This window comes from Sinocyclocheilus grahami, unplaced genomic scaffold (assembly GCF_001515645.1).
Source record: "Sinocyclocheilus grahami isolate Dianchi unplaced genomic scaffold, SAMN03320097.WGS_v1.1 scaffold120.1, whole genome shotgun sequence".
Classification (NCBI taxonomy): Eukaryota; Metazoa; Chordata; class Actinopteri; order Cypriniformes; family Cyprinidae; genus Sinocyclocheilus; species Sinocyclocheilus grahami.
Genome location: NW_015505299.1, coordinates 667983 through 692311, shown reverse-complemented (window position 1 = coordinate 692311; position 24329 = coordinate 667983). Strand labels below are relative to the sequence as shown.

General features: G+C 36.2%; 1 protein-coding gene across 1 annotated transcript in view; it reads left to right on the top strand.

Moving 5' to 3' along the window:
- The window catches only part of LOC107589760 (protein TSSC1), a 50892-nt gene that overhangs the window by 3908 nt on the left and 22655 nt on the right, over positions 1-24329 (top strand). Inside the window, exons 3-5 of the mRNA XM_016278282.1 lie at positions 5044-5176; positions 14758-14914; positions 22232-22331. Coding sequence (XP_016133768.1) covers positions 5044-5176; positions 14758-14914; positions 22232-22331 — 390 coding nt within the window. The remainder of the gene's footprint in view (positions 1-5043; positions 5177-14757; positions 14915-22231; positions 22332-24329) is intronic.

Sequence of the window (24329 nt, the reverse complement as noted above, 5' to 3'; positions counted from 1 at the left end):
TTGACTAGTGCTATACGCTGTATTAACAAAAACATTAATGGCATAAATAAAAACACTTACATTGACGAGCTACACAATATCGCGTTCATAATCGCAGATGAGTCACATTATGAACGCGATATTGCATAGCTTGTAAGTGTAAGTGATATAGCAGTGATCTACGGCTCTGTGTATTAAATGCGCTCCATCTGAAAGCACGTGATGGAGATTTACTATTAATCACAGAACCGGCTTTACTGATGAGATGCACATGACAATCACATGCGAAGTTTGTTTGTTGATCACAAAGTAGATGAGGAAAACTAGGAAGCTAGGTGTATTCAAAGCGCCGCCATTACTGTCTAGAGTGCGTGGAATGGTGCGCTGTGATTGGTTGAGTGGATATATCGCATTCTGCAGAAAAGGGAGACTGGCATTTGTCGCGGTTTGGAAAAAAAGGGAGAAAACATGAGAGAATAACTAAAATTTTTTTTTTAAATGACGTTTATCGCGTTTTGGAACCAAACTCTTCATATAATAACATATTGTAAAATAATAGATATATAAGAAATAAAAAGATCAAGAATAAGATAAAAAATAATATCATATTATTTGCCCCAAAGAAACTGCATAACATGTATTCCTAGGGCTGGGTATCGAGTTTGATAGTTTTTTAGGCACCGACACCTCAATACCATCGAATATCAAAAATTGTCTTGTCGTTCGGTACCAAATTTCAATACGTAAAGGGTTAATCAAAGAAAAACACTAGGGGCCAGATTTTCTAACAGCTTACACCAGCGCAAACCGTATTTTGGCGTTAAAATAGTACTCAGGATTTACTAAAACGTGCAGTGAAGAATTAGCGTTGAAAAGCCGTGGACACAGTTATTTTTGCACTTGATCTTACTGAATATGCATTTGTAGGAGTTTCCCTTTCAGATGCAAAATTTAAGGGAGGAGAGTTTTAAAATGAACCACGCAACGTGATTTACTAACGTTTGTGCTCGTCAAAGTACTGGTATTTGTAATGTAATCTTGTTAAAACAGATTTCAGAAAATTGGTATCGAAAAAAGTATCGTTCAGGAACCGGTATCGAAGTCAAAGTATCGGTATCAAAATGTTTTGAATGATAACGATAATTATCTCGATATAATATTCCTTGATAAAACGATAACGAGTTTGATAAATGTTTGAAACAGCGCTAATCAAAGCGTTTATCCGCTGCTCACTAGAGCAGATGCGTTACTCTCTGATGAGTCTCGGTCACACGACACTAAACAGAGCTGTGAGATCCAGAGTGAAGCGACTGAATTCAGAGAAAAACACAAACGACTCTGTGATTTAAACTAGTTTAAAGCCTGATGAAACAGCGCTGACAGACAGCAGAAATACTGTGAGCAAAGATACATAATATAATGTATTTAGACTGCTGTTTTTCATACAAATACCTAGAAATCATGTAGTTATATTTTTACCATGGCATTGAGGTGCTATGTGTGGTTTTAACTGTGGTTATCATGATTAAATGAATGCTACTGTGGAAGACCAATGGTTAATTTTAATAAAACACAAACAGTCAGAATAATTATATTTTGCCATATAAAAAATGAGGTTGTTACAATTTTACAGATGTTACTGTTTTTGATAATGAACATAAATGTACATCTGCATCCTTACTCAAGCTGCTACTACGGTCAACTCAAGCTACTGTCAAATGTGCATTTCTAAGAGACAAAAAAAAAGTTATATTATTAATATTGCAGCCTGCACTGCTAACTGTGATTGTCACGGTGTGTTGACGAAGAAGACTCGATGAAGATGAATATATTCCAACACGAAGTTTAATCACAACAATCCACACAAGAGATATTCCAAAAGGGCAGGGAAACACACATAAATGCAAACGGTGACCGGACAAGGACTGAACAGAACAGGGAGAACTTATACAGAACCTAAAGGAGGGAACTAATGAGATGATTAACGAACACAGGTGAACTGAATGAACTAATCAAAGGAGAGACAGAAACTAGGGCTGTGTCCGAAATCGCCCCCTATACCCTTAAATAGGGCACTATTTGAGGGAACAGCCATTTTTAGTGGTGTCCGAAACCATAATGGACGTTCTCGGGTGCACTCATTCAATCCCACAATGCACTGCAAAAACGAGTGTACAACTGGTGCACGCTTAACGGCTAGAGAATGCCCATAATGCACCGTGAGAGTCACGCGCGGAATGAATTCCCGCATCTCGCCAGAAGATGGCGCCCACAGCTGAATAATCAATCCGTTCATTTTTTACAAAACGCTCATCCATGGCGTACAGCATAATGTACATCACGGGTATAAATTCATTGTAAATTGATTATTAAATTGTTTGAATAGGGTTTATACATAATTTCCGTGACAGAGTTCAAGATAAATCCTTTAATCTTACTACTGGAGCTGCTAGTTTGCTAGTTTCAAATGATTAATAAACAGCAAGCACAAACTATGCAAAAGCGGCATTCAGTGTCTGAATTCACTACTCGTTTTCATTCACTCCTTCTAGTGAACTGAATTAGTGACCTAATGTAGGGAATAGTGAATGAGGGTATAGGGGGCGATTTCGGACACAGTCTAGGTCAATGGAAACAAAAGAACAGAAAATGAAAGAAACACAAAAGTCCATAATTGAAACAGTGATGAAGATATGCGTCAAAGTCATTTACCCTTTTTTTTTTTTAAATGACAAGTATTTTGCATATATAGAGCACAACTGTATGATCTTTTTTTTCAGTTGGCAGCTTTGTTTTTCTTACTTTAAATACGGTAACAACATTTTGCACAGTAAGAATTTTTTTGCAGTGTTCAAAAACACTTCATAAACCTTCCCTGCAGCAAGCCATTTCTTGAGCACCATATACTGAGGCCTGCGTGTGTCATTGCTGTGCTCCTCTGAACCTGAGCCCCTGACCGCTCCTTCACATAACCACTACGGCAAGAGACGAGGCCCGTGTGATCATTCACTCAGCATCTGTAGAGCAGAGGCTGATAAATCACGAGCGAGTCTCTTCAAGCCCAGCCCTTGTTACAGAACCTTCCAACTCCTCCAATTATCCTGTCCAGCCCTCAGAATTTATTTGTATTGCTTCCCTCCATAAAATTATATCGTTGCCTAATAATTCTCCTTCAATGCAGTGCAACCCAAGGTTAATGGCTTCCTCTCCAACTCCTCGCTTACAGTATGCATGCGCTCGCGCTCGCTCTTTCTCACATGTCGTGCACCTACACAGGTGACCAGAAAGACAAATGCCTTTTGGTCTAGTTTTGCAAACAGCTAGTGTATATGATGTTCATTTGCTAAAATCAATGTGGAGAATGATTCTTACACCACTGATATTTTACTTCTACTGGTTTACTGACCCATGTCATAAGATACACAGCAAAAACGCTAATTCAGTATAACAATTATAAAAACATTGGGGAAAAAAAGATGTAGAAACTATTTTCACTCAGAAATTTCTAGTAAACAATTCACAAAAGGCAAGTAATGCATTTAATTAAACATACAATTTTGAAGTAGAAAAACTGAAATTGTATTTTCTTGGAAAACATACTTCAATAACAATAATATTTGTTTTATTTTATTTTTGGAAAACAATTACAGTGCCAATGACAAATTTCTTAAAGGGGTCATATGATGCTATTTTAAAGGTCATTATTTTGTGTATTTGGTGTAACAGAATATGTTGACATGCTTTAATGTTCAAAAAACACATTATTTTTCAAATACTGTACATTATTGTAGGTCCTCTATCCCCCAGCCTCTCTCAAACACGTTCACTCTTAAGTGTTATTATTAATTGAGAAGTGAGATTTATGTCTGGAATTTATACAAAGTAGCAGACATAAATTAGAAAGACACTTTGAAAATATAAGAGTTTTTGCATAGTTTCAGGCATGTTATTCTGGAGAATTTGTCAATCTGGGAATTTCCTAAATGTGTTCATGGTGAAGCTATGATTAAATGTATTTCAGTATTTTTTTTACAAGTATAAACTGTGAAATATCTATTGAACCACTAAATCTGAAAAGTCAGTGTAAAATTGTAAATAATAGATCTCACCATACTTTCCTCATTGACTAATCACATTATATTTACACAATTGTTTTGCATTACAAGTTTTCTGAAATATTATGTTTAAACATGCAAATGAGGCGTTATCTAATTACATATGCTCTAATTTGCATTCATTTGTAGAACAGAAATCTGAACATTGGATAAAGCCAGTTTCAAATTCTCATTTCATTTTGTTTACATATTAGAGTTAACGATTTTTATTCTCTTTTAATTACTCCATAAATCAGAATCAAACACTGATTTTTAGAAATGTTTAGAAAGTTATTTAAGTCAGGCGAATTATATATGTAAAAACCTTCAGAATATGAAGATAAATAAAACTGCTAAGTTTGATGTATGCAAGTGCTGCTGAAGTGGAGATTTCTGACTCATTTTGAGGAAACAGCCTTTAAAGATATGTATTGTAATTGAAATCTACAGACAAAATGCAATAACATAAACCCTTAAAAAAACAATGGTTTTGCTTGGAGTGTCTTGCCCTAAAAGATTATATATCTAAGATCAAGATTAAAAGACCAAATGTGCTTAAATTTTGCGTCACCAAGTGAACTGATCTTGTTTTAAGGCTGTTTAGATGTCTTTAGTGAAAAACGAGAGACCGAATAGGATTTTGTGAAGTGAACACAACTCCATTATGCACATAATGACACTTACAGTAGAATATTACCCACAGTGCACATGAAGTCGCTCAGTAAAATAATAACTTTCTATGCCTCTTCAAATGTGCCGTGCTTTGCATAACTTTTATGCATCTAACACAAGTTCAAAAGTTGCAGTCACTTCAAAGTTGAAATAAAAGCTGGGAAATGAGTGTCAGGAGTGTGTGAAGTTAAAAAGCGTTTGAGATTTCATTTACTGTCATATTAAAGCAAATATCTGCGAGTGAAGTCCCAGCTCTTTGAACTGCCGTCAGGACGCTCTGCTTTTTTCTCTTCCGCAGATTCACATCATTGACTTTGATGATGAGAATAATATGATTAATAAGAGCGTTCTCCTGCACGATGCTGGTGAGATGTGGCACATCAGCGGCAGTCCTGCAGACAAGGCAGTGCTGACCACCTGCTACAGCAAGAGTGAGTCTCTCTTTCTCTATTGACTGTTGACTAAAAACTACTGTCAGGATTCACTAAATGAAATGGATTTACAGATGAAAAGGTGTGGACACAGTTATTTTTTCGGCAGATCTTATTACATATGCATTTTTGTAGGAGTTTCACTTTCAGATGCAACATTTATGAGGGTAGAGTATGAAACACACAACGTGATTTACTCAGGTTTGCAAATCTCATGCCAATTTCTTTCCTAATTCACATTCCTGGTCTCATTATGCACAATTCAGCAGCATTTTAAGAAAAAAATGTGTAATATTCTGTTTCACTCAGAAAGAATGTTTTTATTTTATTTTTTATTTTTTTATGTTGGCCGTAAGGATCAATATATATATATATATATATATATATATATATATATATGTATATGTGTGTACTGTATGTGTGTGTGTGTGTGTTATCCTTGCTGTTTAAGAAACATTTCTTATTATTCTCAATGTTGAAAACAGTTGTCCAACTTGATATTTATGCAGAAACCGTGATATACTACAATTCAAATGTCTGTGCGTGTGTGTGCGATATATATTGTATATCACAAAAAACAAACAAAACACACCCAGTGAGTGCACGCTGCGTGATTAGACTACTGCACGTGTGCATTCAGAGTTCACGCTTTCACTGCGGGATTCCCCCAAAATTCAAGATATGGGGGTGAAAATGCCAGCTTATGACTTTGTTTTTTATATTTATATCATCTGATATAGTTAATCAATATCACACGAAGAGTGCAGTTTTTTCTCCAAATATCTCCAAATTATAAAATTTTTAATTAAACTCTCTCTCTCTCGTTTGTTAGTTTGTTTCCCCAAAATCAATTCAAATATCAGTAATATTCAACATTTTGTTTTTAAAACATCAAAACATTAATAATGCATTTGCAGGTTAACTGCATTCATGTCCTGCATTAAACAGTCTGTGTGAATGCATCTAAATGTCACTTCAGATGCAGATTCTGTGCCACCTCTGCTGCATTGCAGACACATTTTGTTGATACTGATTTCATTTGATTGGTAACAGCCCTATAGTGTCTTGCTATTTGAACTGAATTCATTGATTAAATGTCAATTAAAGAATTAAAGAAAAATGGCCTTATAAAGGTAAAAAAATGCCCATAAAAGGTAAAAATCTGTTTAAACATATTGGAAAAGTTCATTTCTGTTACTGCTGCATACTAACCAGCACACAGAAGGATATCAAAAGCTTTGGGAGTCAGCTGTCCACGGCAGTCCTAAAGCTGCCATGAGACCAGCACAATAACTCGCTCAGCAAAATATCATCTAATTATCGTTATCGACAGATTTCCAGAAAATACAGAGATTTAATTTTTTTTGTCATTATCGCACACCCCTTGCGTGTGTTTTGTTTTAATGATTTTATTCAGCCAATATGAATTAAACAGCCCATAAGTGACATTAAAAACATTTATAATGTTACAAAAGATTATATATAAGATACAACATAATGTTTATTAATCGTATGATTCCGCTGCTGTCTTCCATACAAGTTTTTGTACTTGCATTCAGTGTACTTCTAACCTCATGAGTAAAACTTCCACACAAAAAAAAAATCTACTTTAAATGTGGTTCTGTGTGCTGTGAGTTCACTGGCACAGTCATGTCACATTAAAGCAATATATGACACATTCTTGCACTCGTCTCGAGGCAATTAAAAGACATGAAGAAACAATTGAAAGTGAACATTTTAATTAAATCCCGTGTATATAAGACCAATGCCTGTGGCTGGTTACTGACAGTTCGCATAGTGGGGAGCATTCCTTTTCTGAGTGAAAACTAAGATATGGCTTTTCTTTCATTTTTCCTTCCATCTTCATTATGATGAGGCCAATGTGCAAGATGTCATAGTGGAGTTCAAAAGAGGAATGTAATTACCGTGACATTAAAGCTAATGGAGTAGCCGGGCGGCACTGAGTCTGCCTCCATCATCACCCCCAACTGCCCGCTCAACGATCTGATCTGAGAACAGCTCTTATTCTGATGCTGACGTACGCTTGTGCTCTGCTACACGGCAACAGCCGTTTCAACAGCTTTAGCAGCAGAAAAGAACCGCAGTATGAAATCTACCAATTCATAGCTGAATTAGTGGATTAGTCAATGTGCAGTACATTAACAAACTGAGATGTGTGAACAGATTTACAGTTGAACTGATTTTTGTCTAAAATGTGCGCTTATTAAACTGTTGTATAAAAGCAGTATCAGACTCGTAATTGACCCTTCGCCGGGAGTTTGATTGACAGGCGATCTGACTAGGGGTGTGCCATATCGTACCATCCACGATAATACCGGTATAAATTTTCACATGATAAAAGTGTCATATCGCAATATCACTGATATAGCGACGCGATGGCGTATGGCGAATATACATTCCATGGCGCGCACAACAACAACACCACAAACCCAATAGGTGTGTTCGACTTGTGTATGATGTCCAAGTATCGCGAGAGCGGTTCTAGAGCATATTCGAGCGCATATCTATAATGCATATAAGGTGCATATAAGGTGCATATCTTTAGCGAAGCAGCACGGAGAGCCGCTTCTGGGATGCTTCTGATATGTGCCGCTGTCAGTGTCCTCCTCTTTACTCTGCGATTTTTTACTCCCCCGTGAGAACTTGATGTGTGGCGTGAGAGCGCCATGGTTTGTCGAACATAGCAACAGTAACTAAGCGGGCCGGGTCTTTGCAAAGGGTCAGTTGTGCTGTTACTCTGAATATCAGCCCGGCTGTGAATACCTGTGGCCATGTGCCTTCAGATGAATCACAACCACACTGAATTATGATTGTCTGAATTCCATTTATTGCTTTATTCCAGTTATGATGATTAACAGGGTCCTGTTAAGCTTTTTGACTTTCAACTTTAGTTATAAATACCACTCTAAAAGGAGATATCTCTTTAACAGAAAACACTTTTCAAGAACTACAACAAACGGCTCATTTGGACTACAGCGCGCTTCTGGATATTTTGATGTAACAATGTCACACATTAAATAATTCCCGCCCACGGGCGAGGCCTGGTTGAGCTGCGCTAGAGAAGACGAAGAAGAAGAGCTGTTTTAGTAGCGCACCCCGGTTCAAAAACCCCTTTATTTGTGCTTGCGAAGATTCTGCACGATCCTCTTGTTCGTGAACATTCTCAGGGTCTGAATCGGGCAAAAATGACACCATCGTTAATGTTTACAGCTGAGCAGATGAAACTCGCAGTTATGTTAAAGGGCATGGCATTTCTAAGCGGTTCGCCAATCTCAACGCACTGGGCCAACTAACCAATCAGCACATTTCATATTTCGGAAGGCGGGGCTTCATTGAAACAGGAACTAAAAAAGACTGACTGGGAAGAGAGGTGCTGCTATAATGTACAATATGTAAAAAATAATGCATTTTTGGAACAATCAAGCATGAAAACCTACTCTATTACACCTCAAAAACCAAAGGGTATAATAGGACCCCTTTAATAAATGCAGCTTTTTAAAATAAAAAATAACTTAATAAATAAATATATGTTAGTAAGTATATATAAACTTAAGTAAATCTGATCTGATGTACATTCTCTTAATCGAGTGAGGCAGCAAATAATTAATTTCAATATTTAAATACATCATGTTATTTTTCTTCTTTAAGTAGTGGAGTCCAAATTAAGATAATATGCTGTTGGATGTGTGGTGGACCACAAGTAAAATTTTCCCTGAAATTAAAATGCAGTAATAAATTACAGAAATCTCTTTATAGCATTAAAGGTGCAGTAAGCGATTTCTGAGAAACGCTGCTGAAGGTGGATCAGACCAAGCACCAAAACACATTTGTAGCCAATCACCAGAGGCGTGTCCACTCCTATGTTGCATAGCATGTTAATGAATTTAGGGGTGGAGCTATCAAGATAGGGGTGGGATCTTTTTTGGTAGGGGTGTTTTCGTTTTGGTGATTTCAAATATCAGCAGCGTTTCTCAGAAAACGCTTACTGCACCTTTACACAGCAAATATATTTGTAAATAATAAATGCTATATCAATAAATATATTGATAGCAGATGCGGCCATTAGCATTATTTAGCTTGCTTAGCATTTACTATGAGATGCACTATAAAAAAAATTAAAAAATTGACTGTAAAATATTGTAAAACTGTAAATTACCTTACCATATACTAGGGTTGTCACGATACCATAAATAAATCTTACTATACTATACCAGCTGAAGTATTACGTTACCAAGTATCACGATACCATGTGTTAATTCATCATTTAAATCTACAAAATGAACCGAATTTTCATAAATACAGACCGGATTGCCTAAATCCGCCCGTAGGTAGCAATAAGTCTTAATGATTGAGTCACTGAACTGATTTGTTCAAAAACACAGATTCATTCAGAAATGAAACAAAACACCGCTCTGAGAAGCGCAACAGCTCTGCTTTGTTTAGAACTATTTTCATTAGCAAAATTGAGCGAAATCATCATTATTGACAATGTTGTGCCTAAAATGTCAACTTTAAATTTAAATTGTGTACTGCCACGCATACAACATTACTTATGATAGCACAATATTGACAATACTACCATTTGAAAAATACAGTGGCATCACCAGTATTTTGAAGCTTTGGTATCGCGATACTACCGTAGTACCGTATACCGTGCAACCCTACCATGTACTGTACACTGAAAAAATATAAATGGTTTTAACATCATGTTACTGTATGTAATTTTACTGTACATTTATATATATTGTAAGTTAAAATGACCTTATAAAGGTCAAAAATATATATATGACTTTCCCAGAGGTTCGTTGCGAAATTATTGTATTTTATTTAAATAGTTTTATTTCTTCTCATATTTGTTATCAGTAATGTACATTAGGGTGTTTTGTGTTATATTTTTTGTTATTTCATGTATATTGCATTAATTTAGTGTCATGATGTTTTGTGTTTATGACTGCACCGCCTATATTGACAATGTTTTATGGACAGACTACTTACCATGTGGCTTTCTGTTGTGCCACCTGTATTATCATAGTGGTTATCTGTACATTTAAAAGTAAAAAGCAGATTTTGGTAGTTGAAGTAGATTGGTATATACTGTATATCACTTAATGAAAGTTGTAAAATATACAGGCATCCCATAATATCAGAAACACATTTATTTTTTACAGTGAATTTCTGGCAACCGTGACTGACCGTTTTTTTACAGTAAATTTACAGCGTGAGTTATAAGTTTAAAAATACTTGAGAGAATGCACAAGCCATATATTGTTGTAAATGTGTAATTATTGGCTACAGGTTTTATCTGTAACCCATAACTAGCAGTATGCCTTTCGGCTGATGCAGAAAGTGCTGAAGTGCATTTCTGAGCGTCTCCCAAAGCGGCCGTTACACCGGAGGAAGCAGCCGCTGCAGCGAACACTCATTCTCATCCTCCCACACATCAGAAGAGAAACTGCTGCCTATTTCTGTGTCTTCCTTTTTAAATAACAATGTGTGTGTGTGTGTACCTGTTTTTCTATTCTGGTGGGGACTTAAACCTGAATACACACAGACTCATGGGGACTCGTGTCACGGTGGGGACCTAAATTGTGGTCCCCACGGGTACAAAAGCTTATAAATCATACAGAATGAAGATTTTTAAAAATCTAAAAATGCAGAAAGTTTCCTGTAAGGGGTAGGTTTAGGGGTAGGGTTGGTGTAGGGCAATAGAATATATGGTCTGTACAGTAGAAAAACCATTACGTCTATGGAGAGTCCCCACAAGGATAGCAAACCAGACGTGTGTGTGTGTGTTTTCAAAACTTTTTTTCTCTCATAATGATAATAATAATAATATCCTGATAAAGTACAGAAATTTGAAAATTGTACATTACATACCAGTAAATAAGTATAAATACTTTAGTAGGGCCACTGTAACACAGTGGCTTTAATTGTTTTTTTGCATTCAGATTTGCAGTAAGGTTTCCCGGTAACACTGTACAATAAGGTCCCAATAGTTAATATTAGTTAATGCATTAACTGCTATTAACTAACAATGAGCAATCTGTCTCTGTTAATGTTAGCTAATAGAAATACAGTTTGATGTTAGTTCGTGTCAGCTTAGGACCATTAAACAACATGAAAAGATAAAACTTTTGATTTAAAAAATGTATAAGTATGTTGAAATTATATGAATTAAAAATTAATAAATGCTTTAGAAATAATTTTCATTGTTAGTTCATGTTCACTAATTCACTAGTTCACTAATGTAATTAACGAATGTTAACAAATTTGAACCTTATTTTAAAGTGTTACAGATTTCAGCATTTCCAAATCAGTAATGTAGTGATTTTTGTTTTTTTTATGCATTTATTTATTTAATGAACTGTTAAGTTTTATGTCGGTCTTAAACATTAGTGTGTTAAATGAAAGGCTTCACAAGTGATCAAATGTATAAATACTTTAGAAGGACTTTTCATTGTTAGTTTATGTTAATGTTAGTTCATGTAATTTATTTATTTATTCTTTTATTCATTCATTCATTTTCAATTGCAAAGATGAGTGTGTGAAATAATAAAGCATCATGAGTGATCTGGCCCCTAGAGGCAGTATTCACTACTGAGAGAACTGCTCATATGGCATGTGCTGCTGGAAGACAATCCACAGATACATTAGAAACGAACCATAAACATTCCCGTGAATGTATAGACATCATGTACAGTGGGTACGGAAAGTATTCAGACCCCCTTAAATTTTTCACTCTTTGTTATATTGCAGCCATTTGCTAAAATCATTTAAGTTAATTTTTTTCCTCATTAATGTACACACAGCACCCCATATTGACAGAAAAACACAGAATTGTTGACATTTTTGCAGATGTATTAAAAAAGAAAAACTGAAATATCACATAGTCCTAAGTATTCAGTCCCTTTGCTCAGTATTTAGTAGAAGCACCCTTTTGATCGAATACAGCCATGAGTCTTTTTGGGAAAGACGCAACAAGTTTTTCACACTTTTGAAGCTTTGGTATCGCGATACTACCGTAGTACCGTATACCGTGCAACCCTACCATGTACTGTACACTGAAAAAATATAAATGGTTTTAACATCATGTTACTGTATGTAATTTTACTGTACATTTATATATATTGTAAGTTAAAATGACCTTATAAAGGTCAAAAATATATATATGACTTTCCCAGAGGTTCGTTGCGAAATTATTGTATTTTATTTAAATAGTTTTATTTCTTCTCATATTTGTTATCAGTAATGTACATTAGGGTGTTTTGTGTTATATTTTTTGTTATTTCATGTATATTGCATTAATTTAGTGTCATGATGTTTTGTGTTTATGACTGCACCGCCTATATTGACAATGTTTTATGGACAGACTACTTACCATGTGGCTTTCTGTTGTGCCACCTGTATTATCATAGTGGTTATCTGTACATTTAAAAGTAAAAAGCAGATTTTGGTAGTTGAAGTAGATTGGTATATACTGTATATCACTTAATGAAAGTTGTAAAATATACAGGCATCCCATAATATCAGAAACACATTTATTTTTTACAGTGAATTTCTGGCAACCGTGACTGACCGTTTTTTTACAGTAAATTTACAGCGTGAGTTATAAGTTTAAAAATACTTGAGAGAATGCACAAGCCATATATTGTTGTAAATGTGTAATTATTGGCTACAGGTTTTATCTGTAACCCATAACTAGCAGTATGCCTTTCGGCTGATGCAGAAAGTGCTGAAGTGCATTTCTGAGCGTCTCCCAAAGCGGCCGTTACACCGGAGGAAGCAGCCGCTGCAGCGAACACTCATTCTCATCCTCCCACACATCAGAAGAGAAACTGCTGCCTATTTCTGTGTCTTCATTTTTAAATAATGTGTGTGTGTGTGTGTGTACCTGTTTTTCTATTCTGGTGGGGACTTAAACCGGACTACACAGACTCATGGGGACTCGTGTCACGGTGGGGACCTAAATTGTGGTCCCCACGGGTACAAAAGCTTATAAATCATACAGAATGAAGATTTTTAAAAATCTAAAAATGCAGAAAGTTTCCTGTAAGGGGTAGGTTTAGGGGTAGGGTTGGTGTAGGGCAATAGAATATATGGTCTGTACAGTAGAAAAACCATTACGTCTATGGAGAGTCCCCACAAGGATAGCAAACCAGACGTGTGTGTGTGTGTTTTCAAAACTTTTTTTCTCTCATAATGATAATAATAATAATATCCTGATAAAGTACAGAAATTTGAAAATTGTACATTACATACCAGTAAATAAGTATAAATACTTTAGTAGGGCCACTGTAACACAGTGGCTTTAATTGTTTTTTTGCATTCAGATTTGCAGTAAGGTTTCCCGGTAACACTGTACAATAAGGTCCCAATAGTTAATATTAGTTAATGCATTAACTGCTATTAACTAACAATGAGCAATCTGTCTCTGTTAATGTTAGCTAATAGAAATACAGTTTGATGTTAGTTCGTGTCAGCTTAGGACCATTAAACAACATGAAAAGATAAAACTTTTGATTTAAAAAATGTATAAGTATGTTGAAATTATATGAATTAAAAATTAATAAATGCTTTAGAAATAATTTTCATTGTTAGTTCATGTTCACTAATTCACTAGTTCACTAATGTAATTAACGAATGTTAACAAATTTGAACCTTATTTTAAAGTGTTACAGATTTCAGCATTTCCAAATCAGTAATGTAGTGATTTTTGTTTTTTTTATGCATTTATTTATTTAATGAACTGTTAAGTTTTATGTCGGTCTTAAACATTAGTGTGTTAAATGAAAGGCTTCACAAGTGATCAAATGTATAAATACTTTAGAAGGACTTTTCATTGTTAGTTTATGTTAATGTTAGTTCATGTAATTTATTTATTTATTCTTTTATTCATTCATTCATTTTCAATTGCAAAGATGAGTGTGTGAAATAATAAAGCATCATGAGTGATCTGGCCCCTAGAGGCAGTATTCACTACTGAGAGAACTGCTCATATGGCATGTGCTGCTGGAAGACAATCCACAGATACATTAGAAACGAACCATAAACATTCCCGTGAATGTATAGACATCATGTACAGTGGGTACGGAAAGTATTCAGACCCCCTTAAATTTTTCACTCTTTGTTATATTGCAGCCATTTGCTAAAATCATTTAAGTTAATTTTTTTCCTCATTAATGTACACACAGCACCCCATATTGACAGAAAAACACAGAATTGTTGACATTTTTGCAGATTTATTAAAAAAGAAAAACTGAAATATCACATGGTCCTAAGTATTCAGACCCTTTGCTCAGTATATAGTAGAAGCTCCCTTTTGATCTAATACAGCCATGAGTCATTTTGGGAAAGATGCAACAAGTTTTTCACTTCAAATAATTTGATCAAATTGCTACATCTCTAAAGACTCAGCATCTTTGTTCTATTTGGTTGTTGTGCATGCACTCGGTGTACTTCAGATTACAAATGAGCCGAAGCGGCTGTGTCTGTGTTTTTAAGCTGTTTTGTGTGCATGCATGCTTATGTGAGATTCTGTGTGTGTGTTTCCTGTCGGTCAGCGTCTGAGAGTCGAGTGCTCACATGTGCGGCGGTGTGGAGGATGCCCCCGGAATGGGAATCAGGCAGCCACGAGTCCCCCGATGATTCATCAAACAACCCGCAGACCTTGGAGCTTCTCTGTCACCTTGACAACACGACCCACGGCAGCGTGGCCTGGTACGCCACACGCTATCGATTTAACCCTGCAGCTTCCCCGTTCTCTCTCCCTCTTTCCTAGCTTTGCTGTCCTTCTCGTCATGGCTTTTATTTCCATTCTCGCTTTGTCTCTATCTCTTGCAGCATTTTGGCTCTGCCTTCCTTCAATCTATTGTTCTGTTCTTTTCTAGATGTTACAGAAATCTATTTGCTCTGTATTTCATGCACCCATCTGTCTATCATTGGTTTTATTTTCAACCTCTGCCCATTTCTTTTGTCTCAGTCACATGCTTTATTTCATGCACCATAATTCACAACACAGAATAGAAAAAAAAAATCCTGGTTTTGTTTTGAAGCCTCTGTCACCTTGACAACACGACCCACGGCAGCGTGGCCTGGTACGCCACACGCTATCGATTTAACCCTGCAGCTTCCCCGTTCTCTCTCCCTCTTTCCTAGCTCCTAGCTTTGCTGTCCTTCTCGTCATGGCTTTTATTTCCATTCTCGCTTTGTCTCTATCTCTTGCAGCATTTTGGCTCTGCCTTCCTTCAATCTATTGTTCTGTTCTTTTCTAGATGTTACAGAAATCTATTTGCTCTGTATTTCATGCACCCATCTGTTTTGGTTTTATTTTCAACCTCTGCGCATTTCTTTTGTCTCATTCACATGCTTTATTTCATGCACCATAATTCACAATACAGTATAGAAAATCCTGGTTGTGTTTTGAAGCTTTTGCCAAATCGCAGGCCATCATACTCGCATCCATCAGATGAGGGAGCTGTACAAACTAATGGAATTTCACTTCAGCTAAACTAAAAAATTCAATAAATTCAGATCTCCTCCTCACTGTATTGAAAGATAAAGGGCCAAATTAAAGCCTAAAAGAATGGTTCATGCAGAAATTTTAATTTTGTCATTGTGATGTTGTTCCAAACCCTTTCTACCTTGGAATACAAGAGATGTTATGTAGAATGACCCAGCTGCCTGGGCCGTCTTTTTCAAATCAGTTTACAACTTGAAGTTATTAGTGGTTTCTACCACTTGTTTTCCTCTCTTTGAGTCCTAGGGTAGAGATTGCTTTGCAGTATGCAAAGTTTCAAGTGTAAATTCTATTGGCACACATTTCACAGAAATGAAACATACAAAAATAGATAAACAGAGAATAGTGTTTGGTTTCAGCAGATTGGGTGGAGGTTGGCAGCCCATTCAACCACAGAGGAACAGAGAGGGTGAAGGTTCTTGACAATGACTTTGTACCTCATTGTTAAGGAACCACCAGGCACAACATGTTCACTGACCGTAAATAGTGTGAAGGAACATGCACTTGTAAGAGTGTAATTGAATAGGGTGGTGTATTTCCAGTGTCAGTCCTGAAGGTCAGCGTTGGTACAGCTGTAGGTAACCAATGAGACCAAGAGGGCTGTGTGGGTGTCCTTGTTGGCTGATTAAAGTCTATAAGCACTGCCACATTCAGAATCATCTGGAGAGTTTTAGTCATGTTTTCCAAAAGGCTGAACAACAGCCTAGTCCAGTAGTCCATTCTTCTTGCTGTCCTAGTTGCCATCAAGAGTTGTGGAACCCAGTTGTATAGTGCTGTTGTGATTGACTAACAGGTTTGCTGGGATTAGAAGGAGCTCTGTCTTTTTTGAGCTTAAACAAAAAACTGACACTCCTTCATCCAGGCTGAGAGGTCTGAAAGGCAAGCAGAGAAATGAGCCTAAACAGTAGGATCATAAGGTGCGTATCAGTGACAGGAGAAGCCATGTGCCTTTATGATTGTGTCCAGCAAGGTTGTGCAAATCGGAGAGGATTACAGATTAGCTGATGTGACTCAGACAACCCTCCTCTCCAGGAGACCTTGTAGGATATATCTGTGAGGTAAGACTGAAGTGAAAGTGGCAAACAGCATTGAAGATGTTAAGGGGCTGGAAGTAAGGGATAGGCTATAATATATAGGCTATGTTGTAGGACATCTAAAATGAAGAAATTCAGAGACATATGTGAGAGGACAGAAGGAGGAGAACAGCATGGGTGGTGGACCATGACTAGAGAAAACAGAAAAGTGCTGAGGCACTGGAGCCATGGAGCTTTCGAAAGTCCACTGGATGACACATTTTACTTTTACTAACAAATAAACTGGGATATCTCGGTACTGGTAACACTGAGAAAGAGTATACATTATTCATTCACATATATGACCCTTTTAAGTTGATGCTGGCTACTTTGATATCAGACATCGTTCTGGTCTTTGAGGCAACCAAGAGCTTCCTCCCTTTGGAGATGTCTTGGCTCTGGAAGGAGCATTTAGAAGAAGCCAGTGAAAGAAAAATGGTCTAGTAAGAAAATTGGGCCAGTGCCTTCTTCAAGGCCCTCAGCACATTGGCCATGTCAGGAGCTATGAGAAAAAAAGCAAATATTAATTTAAAAAAAACAGGATGGCTTTGGATAAAGACAGGAAATCATGATGAATGGTGCACAAGCTATGACCTGATCTACTGTACCTTACCTGGGTGAGAGTGTATGATGTTGATCAGAGTGTTGTGGTTAGGTTATGTAGTGTGATGACAGAGTGAAATTGTTCTGGCAGGCTTTTGGCAGCATTGCCAGAGAAGGTCATGAATGTAGTTCCAACACTTACTGGAAGCTAGTGTAGAGCGCCAAATGTAACTGATGATCCAAAGGTTGGGTATAAGTCAACTGGTTGCATTTTACATGCGAGGCAGATGTTGGTTAATCGACAAGGTGTGAGTTGCAGTAATCTAGTCATGAAATAGAAGACATTGGACAAGAAGCAAAACTTCTATTGGTTGTATAAGGATGTGATTTTCCTTGCACCGTAAGCCAAAAAGCGGCAAAACTTTGCAGTTGCTGCATTGTAGGCCCACAAAGTTGATCATATTTAGGTTTATTTTATGTACAATCATGTGTAATGCATTTATACACTGTTAAAAAAATCCGTAAATTTTACCGTAAAAAATACGGTAGCAACGTTTTAGGTTTTACGGTTTTAACTTAAATTTACAGTTAAATACCATAATTTCATTAACTGATACAATGTTAATATACCAAATCCTATTGAAGTACAGAAATCTGTTTTGTACCTTTGTAATACACTGATAACCACCAAATGCAGGTGGTGATGAGAGTCACATGATGAACCAAAGCCCATCACAAACAGCTTTTAAATAAAAACATATATAGAAGGTGCACAGTGTCATTCACACAAACACTAAACACCATAACGGTAACCCACATGATACTGAAATAATGCAATGAACATTCATTTAACAACATTAGGTGTAACACACAACCCTAATATACAAACCTGATAAGAAAAAACTAAGAAGAAACATAGTTATTTCAACAAAAAAAACATCAAATTTGAAATGTAACGCAGGGAATTCTGGGAATGTCAATTTACGGTTATTCACTGTAAATTATACGGTCTTTTTCCACTTCCAAAAACGGTATACTACCGTAAAATTTATGTCCAATACATGTAATGTCCAATACAGTTTTTCACCGTATATAGTAGGGGAATTTACCGTTAACCATTTAACAGGTTTTTACTGTAGCATTTTTACAGTCTTTTACCGTTAAATTCACAGTCATTTTTTACAGTGTATGGTCTGTGTGGATTCAGGGGTCTGTCTTTTTCGTTGTATGTGACGGGGTCTCAATAATGTGTTTAGTCTTCTAATACAGTCTAAGATGAATGAGGCTTCTTGCTTCCTCATATCCCTGACTTCTCACAGGTAGCTCTCGCTGAACACAACAGCACAGTATCCATTGGGGTTTGCTTAGTCAGCCACAGATGGAATTCACACATGCCTGCCTCTAAATGTTGTACATGTTGGTCAAATAGACAAGATTTTGACCATGTGAGACTAATGTTAACATGCATCATAGGGACATTTCATGCCTTTCACAAACTTGCTCTGTTCTTTCTCTCAAGTGCATATGTGCCTGTTTTGAAAACATTCCAATTTAGGCTTCCCTGAAGAGAATAGGCGAAATATCAATGAAAAATCTACCAAAAAGACTTGTGTTTTATTCACCGAATAAAAGAATTGCTTCGTTTTGAGAGCTAGCGGACGCCTCTTAATCAATGCCCATTGAGCACTTTGTGGCCAATGGAGCATTTGTGAGAATGTGTGCACGGGACGTGCTGAGCGTGTAGCGATGGCAGCGTGAGACAGGCTAATGGCTGTGTGATGGGTTATCAGAGCCAACGCTGCTAGATCAATTGGAGCCTGAGAAGAAACAAAAGCAAACTGTGTTATATAGGTCAGTCAATACTTCCAGTAATGATGGAGTAATCTCTGTGATCTTCGGGGGCCAGTCGATGCCCACACACCTTTATATTGTGGACGTTTGCTACATATGAGTTCCCTCCTGACATTTCTCCTCCTACTTTGTCTTCTTCCCTCAGATCAAACTTGAGCCATTTACCATTTACCTGAGCATCAAATATACACTTCGTCCTGGTTAGTTTTATTTATATTCAGTGTAATGCAGATTAACTAAAAATAGTGACACTACTAGGGTTGGAAATCGAAAATCGATTCCGATTCCAGAATCGGATACTTGTTGTCAAATAAAAATTTCGATTCCGCCTATCGATTCCTATGTGCTTTTTTTGTCTTCGTCTGTGAGGACCGCACCTAGCGATCTGCCAGGACCTTGCTCGCTAATCTAAGTGCTCCAAAGTTTGGCTACATTTGCGATCAGAAGCCAAAAAAGCTAAGTTTAATATCTGTGATAGCTAAACATGTTACAAGAGAGGTGTCACCACCAACATGACAAAGCACTTTAATTTAATAGATCGTTAAAGATCACGAACACGATTCAAACACCAACGGGATTCTATTCCTAAATTACAATGATACGTCTGTTTCATTCCTTAACCTTTGACGTGTGTGATCAATGTTATGATCACTTGGTTCGTCCGTGCAGCGTACGATCACACCTGTGTGATTTGAACATTTAAATCTGCGTTCGCGCTGCCGCTGACCTAAAGAGAGCAGCTGTCTGTCATGAATGAAACCGCTTCACAGTCTTTTCAGCAACACAGTATCATTATTTCTGTGTTACTAACACTCAAATCACAGAAGTACTGGGATAAAAGTTTATAGTTCAGATATAAACTGTGTGTACGATGCATATGGTCGTGATTAAAATAGAGTAAATCACCTTTTGAAAGTAATTTGACACTTCAAATTAAGATTTTGAAAAGGGGCTGTTAAAATGTATTTATCTTTGAATCATACAAGAGATTCGTTCAAGAACGCTGATTCATCCAGTACTGAAACAAGTACATCTTGAGTGAGTCATTTAATCATTCATTCATAAATTACATGTGATTTTGTTTATTTTTCAGTAGCATTGTGTTTAATGTCCATTAACTAAATATTTAGATAAAACATGTTATTTTTTAAATTCAGTTTTCTTTTTTATTGTTCTATTTAGATTAAATGTATGTCTTAAAGTTAGATGCAGTCACACTAAATTGCAGTAAAATAATTTTTAATATAATTCGTTTTTTTTTATTTTTTTTATTTGTAGGTTATATTTTGCTAGTTAGTTTTTTTTCCAAAATTGTTGTTTGATCATCTTTTAATTTATGTGTAGTATAGCTTGACAAACAACAGTTTTAAATTGGCTTCCCAAACATGTATTTAGATGTGGGTAGGTGATGCAAAAAAAGTGTGCATAGACTTTAAATTTTTTTTTAATCAACATCAGTTTTTTTTTTATGATTTTATTTTCTTATCAATACAATATTTGATAATACTTTTAGGAATTTGTCACAGCAATTTTTACAGTACAGATATTCAATTTAGTCTCTCAGTTAATATGAGATGCATGCATATTAATTATGAATAAATGGGGTGAAAAAAAAAAGTTCCACAGAAGTTTTCCCCAAAATTGACATGCAAAAGAAATGTAATGACAACTACTTAATGGGTAAAATGAGGTCAAATTAAAAGGTGTGTGTGTGTGTGCATACTGGGTAATGATCACTGAATTTATTTTGTTTTGGATTTGAAATATTTTTATGTATATTTGTTATATATAGACTGATTTGTAGACACAGTAGCACATTTTCGTTTGTAAGGTAAAAATATAAATAGTTTTCATTTTGGAATTAGATGCATTTAAAATATTTTCATTATTCCTCATAACCTAGGGAGCAATTGAGTCGAGCCATTTCCTCTTATTTGATAGTCTGTTATGACATCCCTTCAATTAAAATAAAAGCCTGCATATTATTTATTAAATTATATACTATAATAAATGTATAAATCTAAACTAGACTGTCAAAATGCATTGCATGATTTAGTATTTTACTTTAATGATTCCTTATTCAAAAAATAAATAATTAATCATATCACTAGAAAAAGGAAATTGGGCAAGATGTCTCCACCATAATGATTCTGTAATGGGGCTGACGAGACGTGAGAAGTGTGGATCCATCTGCAAGCTTTTATTAAAGAGACGTGGTATAACAGGCAGGGTCAAACAATGGCAAACAGGTATATGGCGGGCAAAAACACAAGAATAGTCCCTGGGCTAGCGTAGGTCACCGATCGGCAGACAGAATCACAGGGGCGAGACGAGAGGGAAAAATCCAGGAAAACGGGCAAAGATCAGATACCGCAGAAACAGGCAAGGCAAAACAAGGAAAACACGGAGACTCGGAAAGGGGTACAGGCTAAACAATACTCAGCAGAGAATGGTGGTTCGAGTGGGTGTTATATAGTGAGTGAGGTGATAAGAAACAGCTGTGTGCAATGAGTGCAATCAGTGCAGTGTGCAAACCATGCAATGAATGATGGGATATGTAGTCCGGGGTGCTATGCAACAGTTTGTGTTGTGCGAGAGTCAATGTAATGGAAAGGGTGACCTCTGGTGGTGAATAAACGGAAGTCCATGGACCGAATTCGTGACAGATTCATACATTTTGTGCAGGAACATCTAAATTGTTCATTAAAAGATGTGTCTAGTTGTTTTTGAAAAATTATGATAGATTTACCTGATTGGGTGAAGTTTGGATGTTGCAGTTGACCTCTCATATAGAAAAGACAAGTTTTCTCTCACACAGATGTTTTCTGTTGTTGCATCTGATGTCTGGATAGCCAATGATAATAGATGTGTAGACTGTAGTTTGGTTAATTGCTGTACCTCATAGCCATTTCTGCATTCTTCATACAGCACATATGCAAAGAGCACCATTCAAACATTCTATTAAATAATACATTCCACAGGATAGTGTAAATGCACATGACTGCATTTGTGGTCATCCATTGTTAATGTCCTCTCTCGTGTCTCCTGCAGTGTATTATGGGAGCCCTTGGGTGATGGGAAGCGTGTGATATCTCTGGCTGAAAACCACGTTCTGCTCTGGGACCTTCAGGAGAGCTCCACCAAGGCCACGGTGAGGTTCATTATCCATGACACTGGCACACCATATCAGGGATATAAGGCACCACGTTCAGTTTCCTAACATTTTCATTTACAAGAGTTCCCATATATACTTTCAAACCTCTCTGAACGTCTTTCTTTATAGGAGCACAAAAAAAGGTATTTTGAAGAATGTTTATGCTTTTCTTTACATACATGAAAATGAAAATTACTAAAAAAAAGGCAAAAATCTATATGACTCATGAGGGAAAATTCTGAATCCCCTAATACATTTTTGTATTTTAAGATGTCTGGTGGGTGGGGGGTTCTTGTCAAAAAGAGAAAATTAAAGGAATAAATATGAATAATTGTAATGTAATCAGTTTGTTCCATTTGCAAATAAAAGTTTTATTTTGATAGGGTAAATGACTGTCCGAACCACAACCTATAAACACACTTATCACAGTCAGAAGTTTTATCATGTTCTAGTGTAGGTCTGAGGATGATAAATGAATTTAATGAATTGCTATGAGGAAAGTGTTCATAAATGCAATATGCAAGCATTCATTCTTAAACTTATGCGGAAAATGTGTTGAAAATGGCTCCAGTCGAGTTGTTTGCACCCCTGCAAATCACTGTTGGTCATTTAACATTGCTGTCGTAACACAGTTGTCAAAAATTAAATGTTTAGTTACGTCTCACTTTTTGACCATTAAAACTGAAGCTTTGTGCTGGAGTTCACAATCGGCTTCTGTAAAAATAACGGTAATGCCCGTCGTCTTTGATTTGATTTGCCATCTCAGTCATTTTGACATTTGACAGATGAGAAAGTTGGTTGTCTTGGCATTGTACAATATCTTGGAATCACCAAAGTACAGTTACCTCAGCTATTTCACAACTTGTATTATACATCTAAGGAACAATACTGGGGTCAATGGGTATGGCCATGCTTATGCACTTTGCATGTTTTCTGCAGCCGTGCTGTAGCTTTGTTTGTTCCTCTATTGTAAGTGGCTTTGGATAAAAGTGCTTGCTAAATGCTTAAATGTAAAATGTGATTGTAAATTTCACAATTTCATGTATTACTTACCGAAAACCTTCCCATCTGCCATGAAACATGAGATGCAATTTCACTTGGTGTTGTTGATGTAAAGTTTGGTGTGACATGTCTTCATGCACCCAAACTTAAATGTGCAATAAGCAAGCGCAAAAACGATTTATGATGCAAATGATGTGAAAAATATACCAGAAATTAAGCATGTTGGGTGGTTTGGTCAAAACCTGGAGAAAAACCTTTTCTAAAGCATAAACTGAGTAGTCCAATACCCAAGTCACAATCAAATGTATTTTATCCATTTTATTTTTCCCAAATTCTGTGTTTACTTTTGTAATTTTTCTGGATCCTGAATTGTAATTTAGTTTGAACTAATTCATAAAACTTTAACAAAATTTTAACAACTTTATTAACATTTTAACAATAATATAAAATATTATATAATATAATAACATCAAAGTGTTTTATTTATTCAGAAGTTTTGTGTTGTCTGTTGTAATTTTTCTGTATTCTGTGTTTTATGATTTAATGCAAATTTATTATCAAAAATGGTGGTGATCAATGCATAAAAAAGATAATTAATCTTTTAAAATCTATCCAAAAGAAATTTGAACAATTCCTTTAATTTTTTTCTGACAAATAATCTGCAGGTTTAGGCTATTGTTTAAAGGTGACATATCATGAAAATCTGACTTTTTCAGGTTGTAAGTGCTATAATCAGGTCCCCGGTGCATCTACCAACCAAGGAAATGTGAAAAAGATTAACCCAATAACTTTGTTTTGGGAAGCCTTTTTCTGCAAGCGTCTGAGAAAACCAGCGCGTCTGATTTCACTCCCTTGGTGACGTGGCAAAGGGATCTCATTATAATATCACCGTCCCTTAATCTGTGAGTTTCCACACATGGCGCCGTCATTGTGATTTCGCAAGCGACAACGGTGTATTAGTTCTAATGTCATGGTGAAAGTTTGAGCAAAACA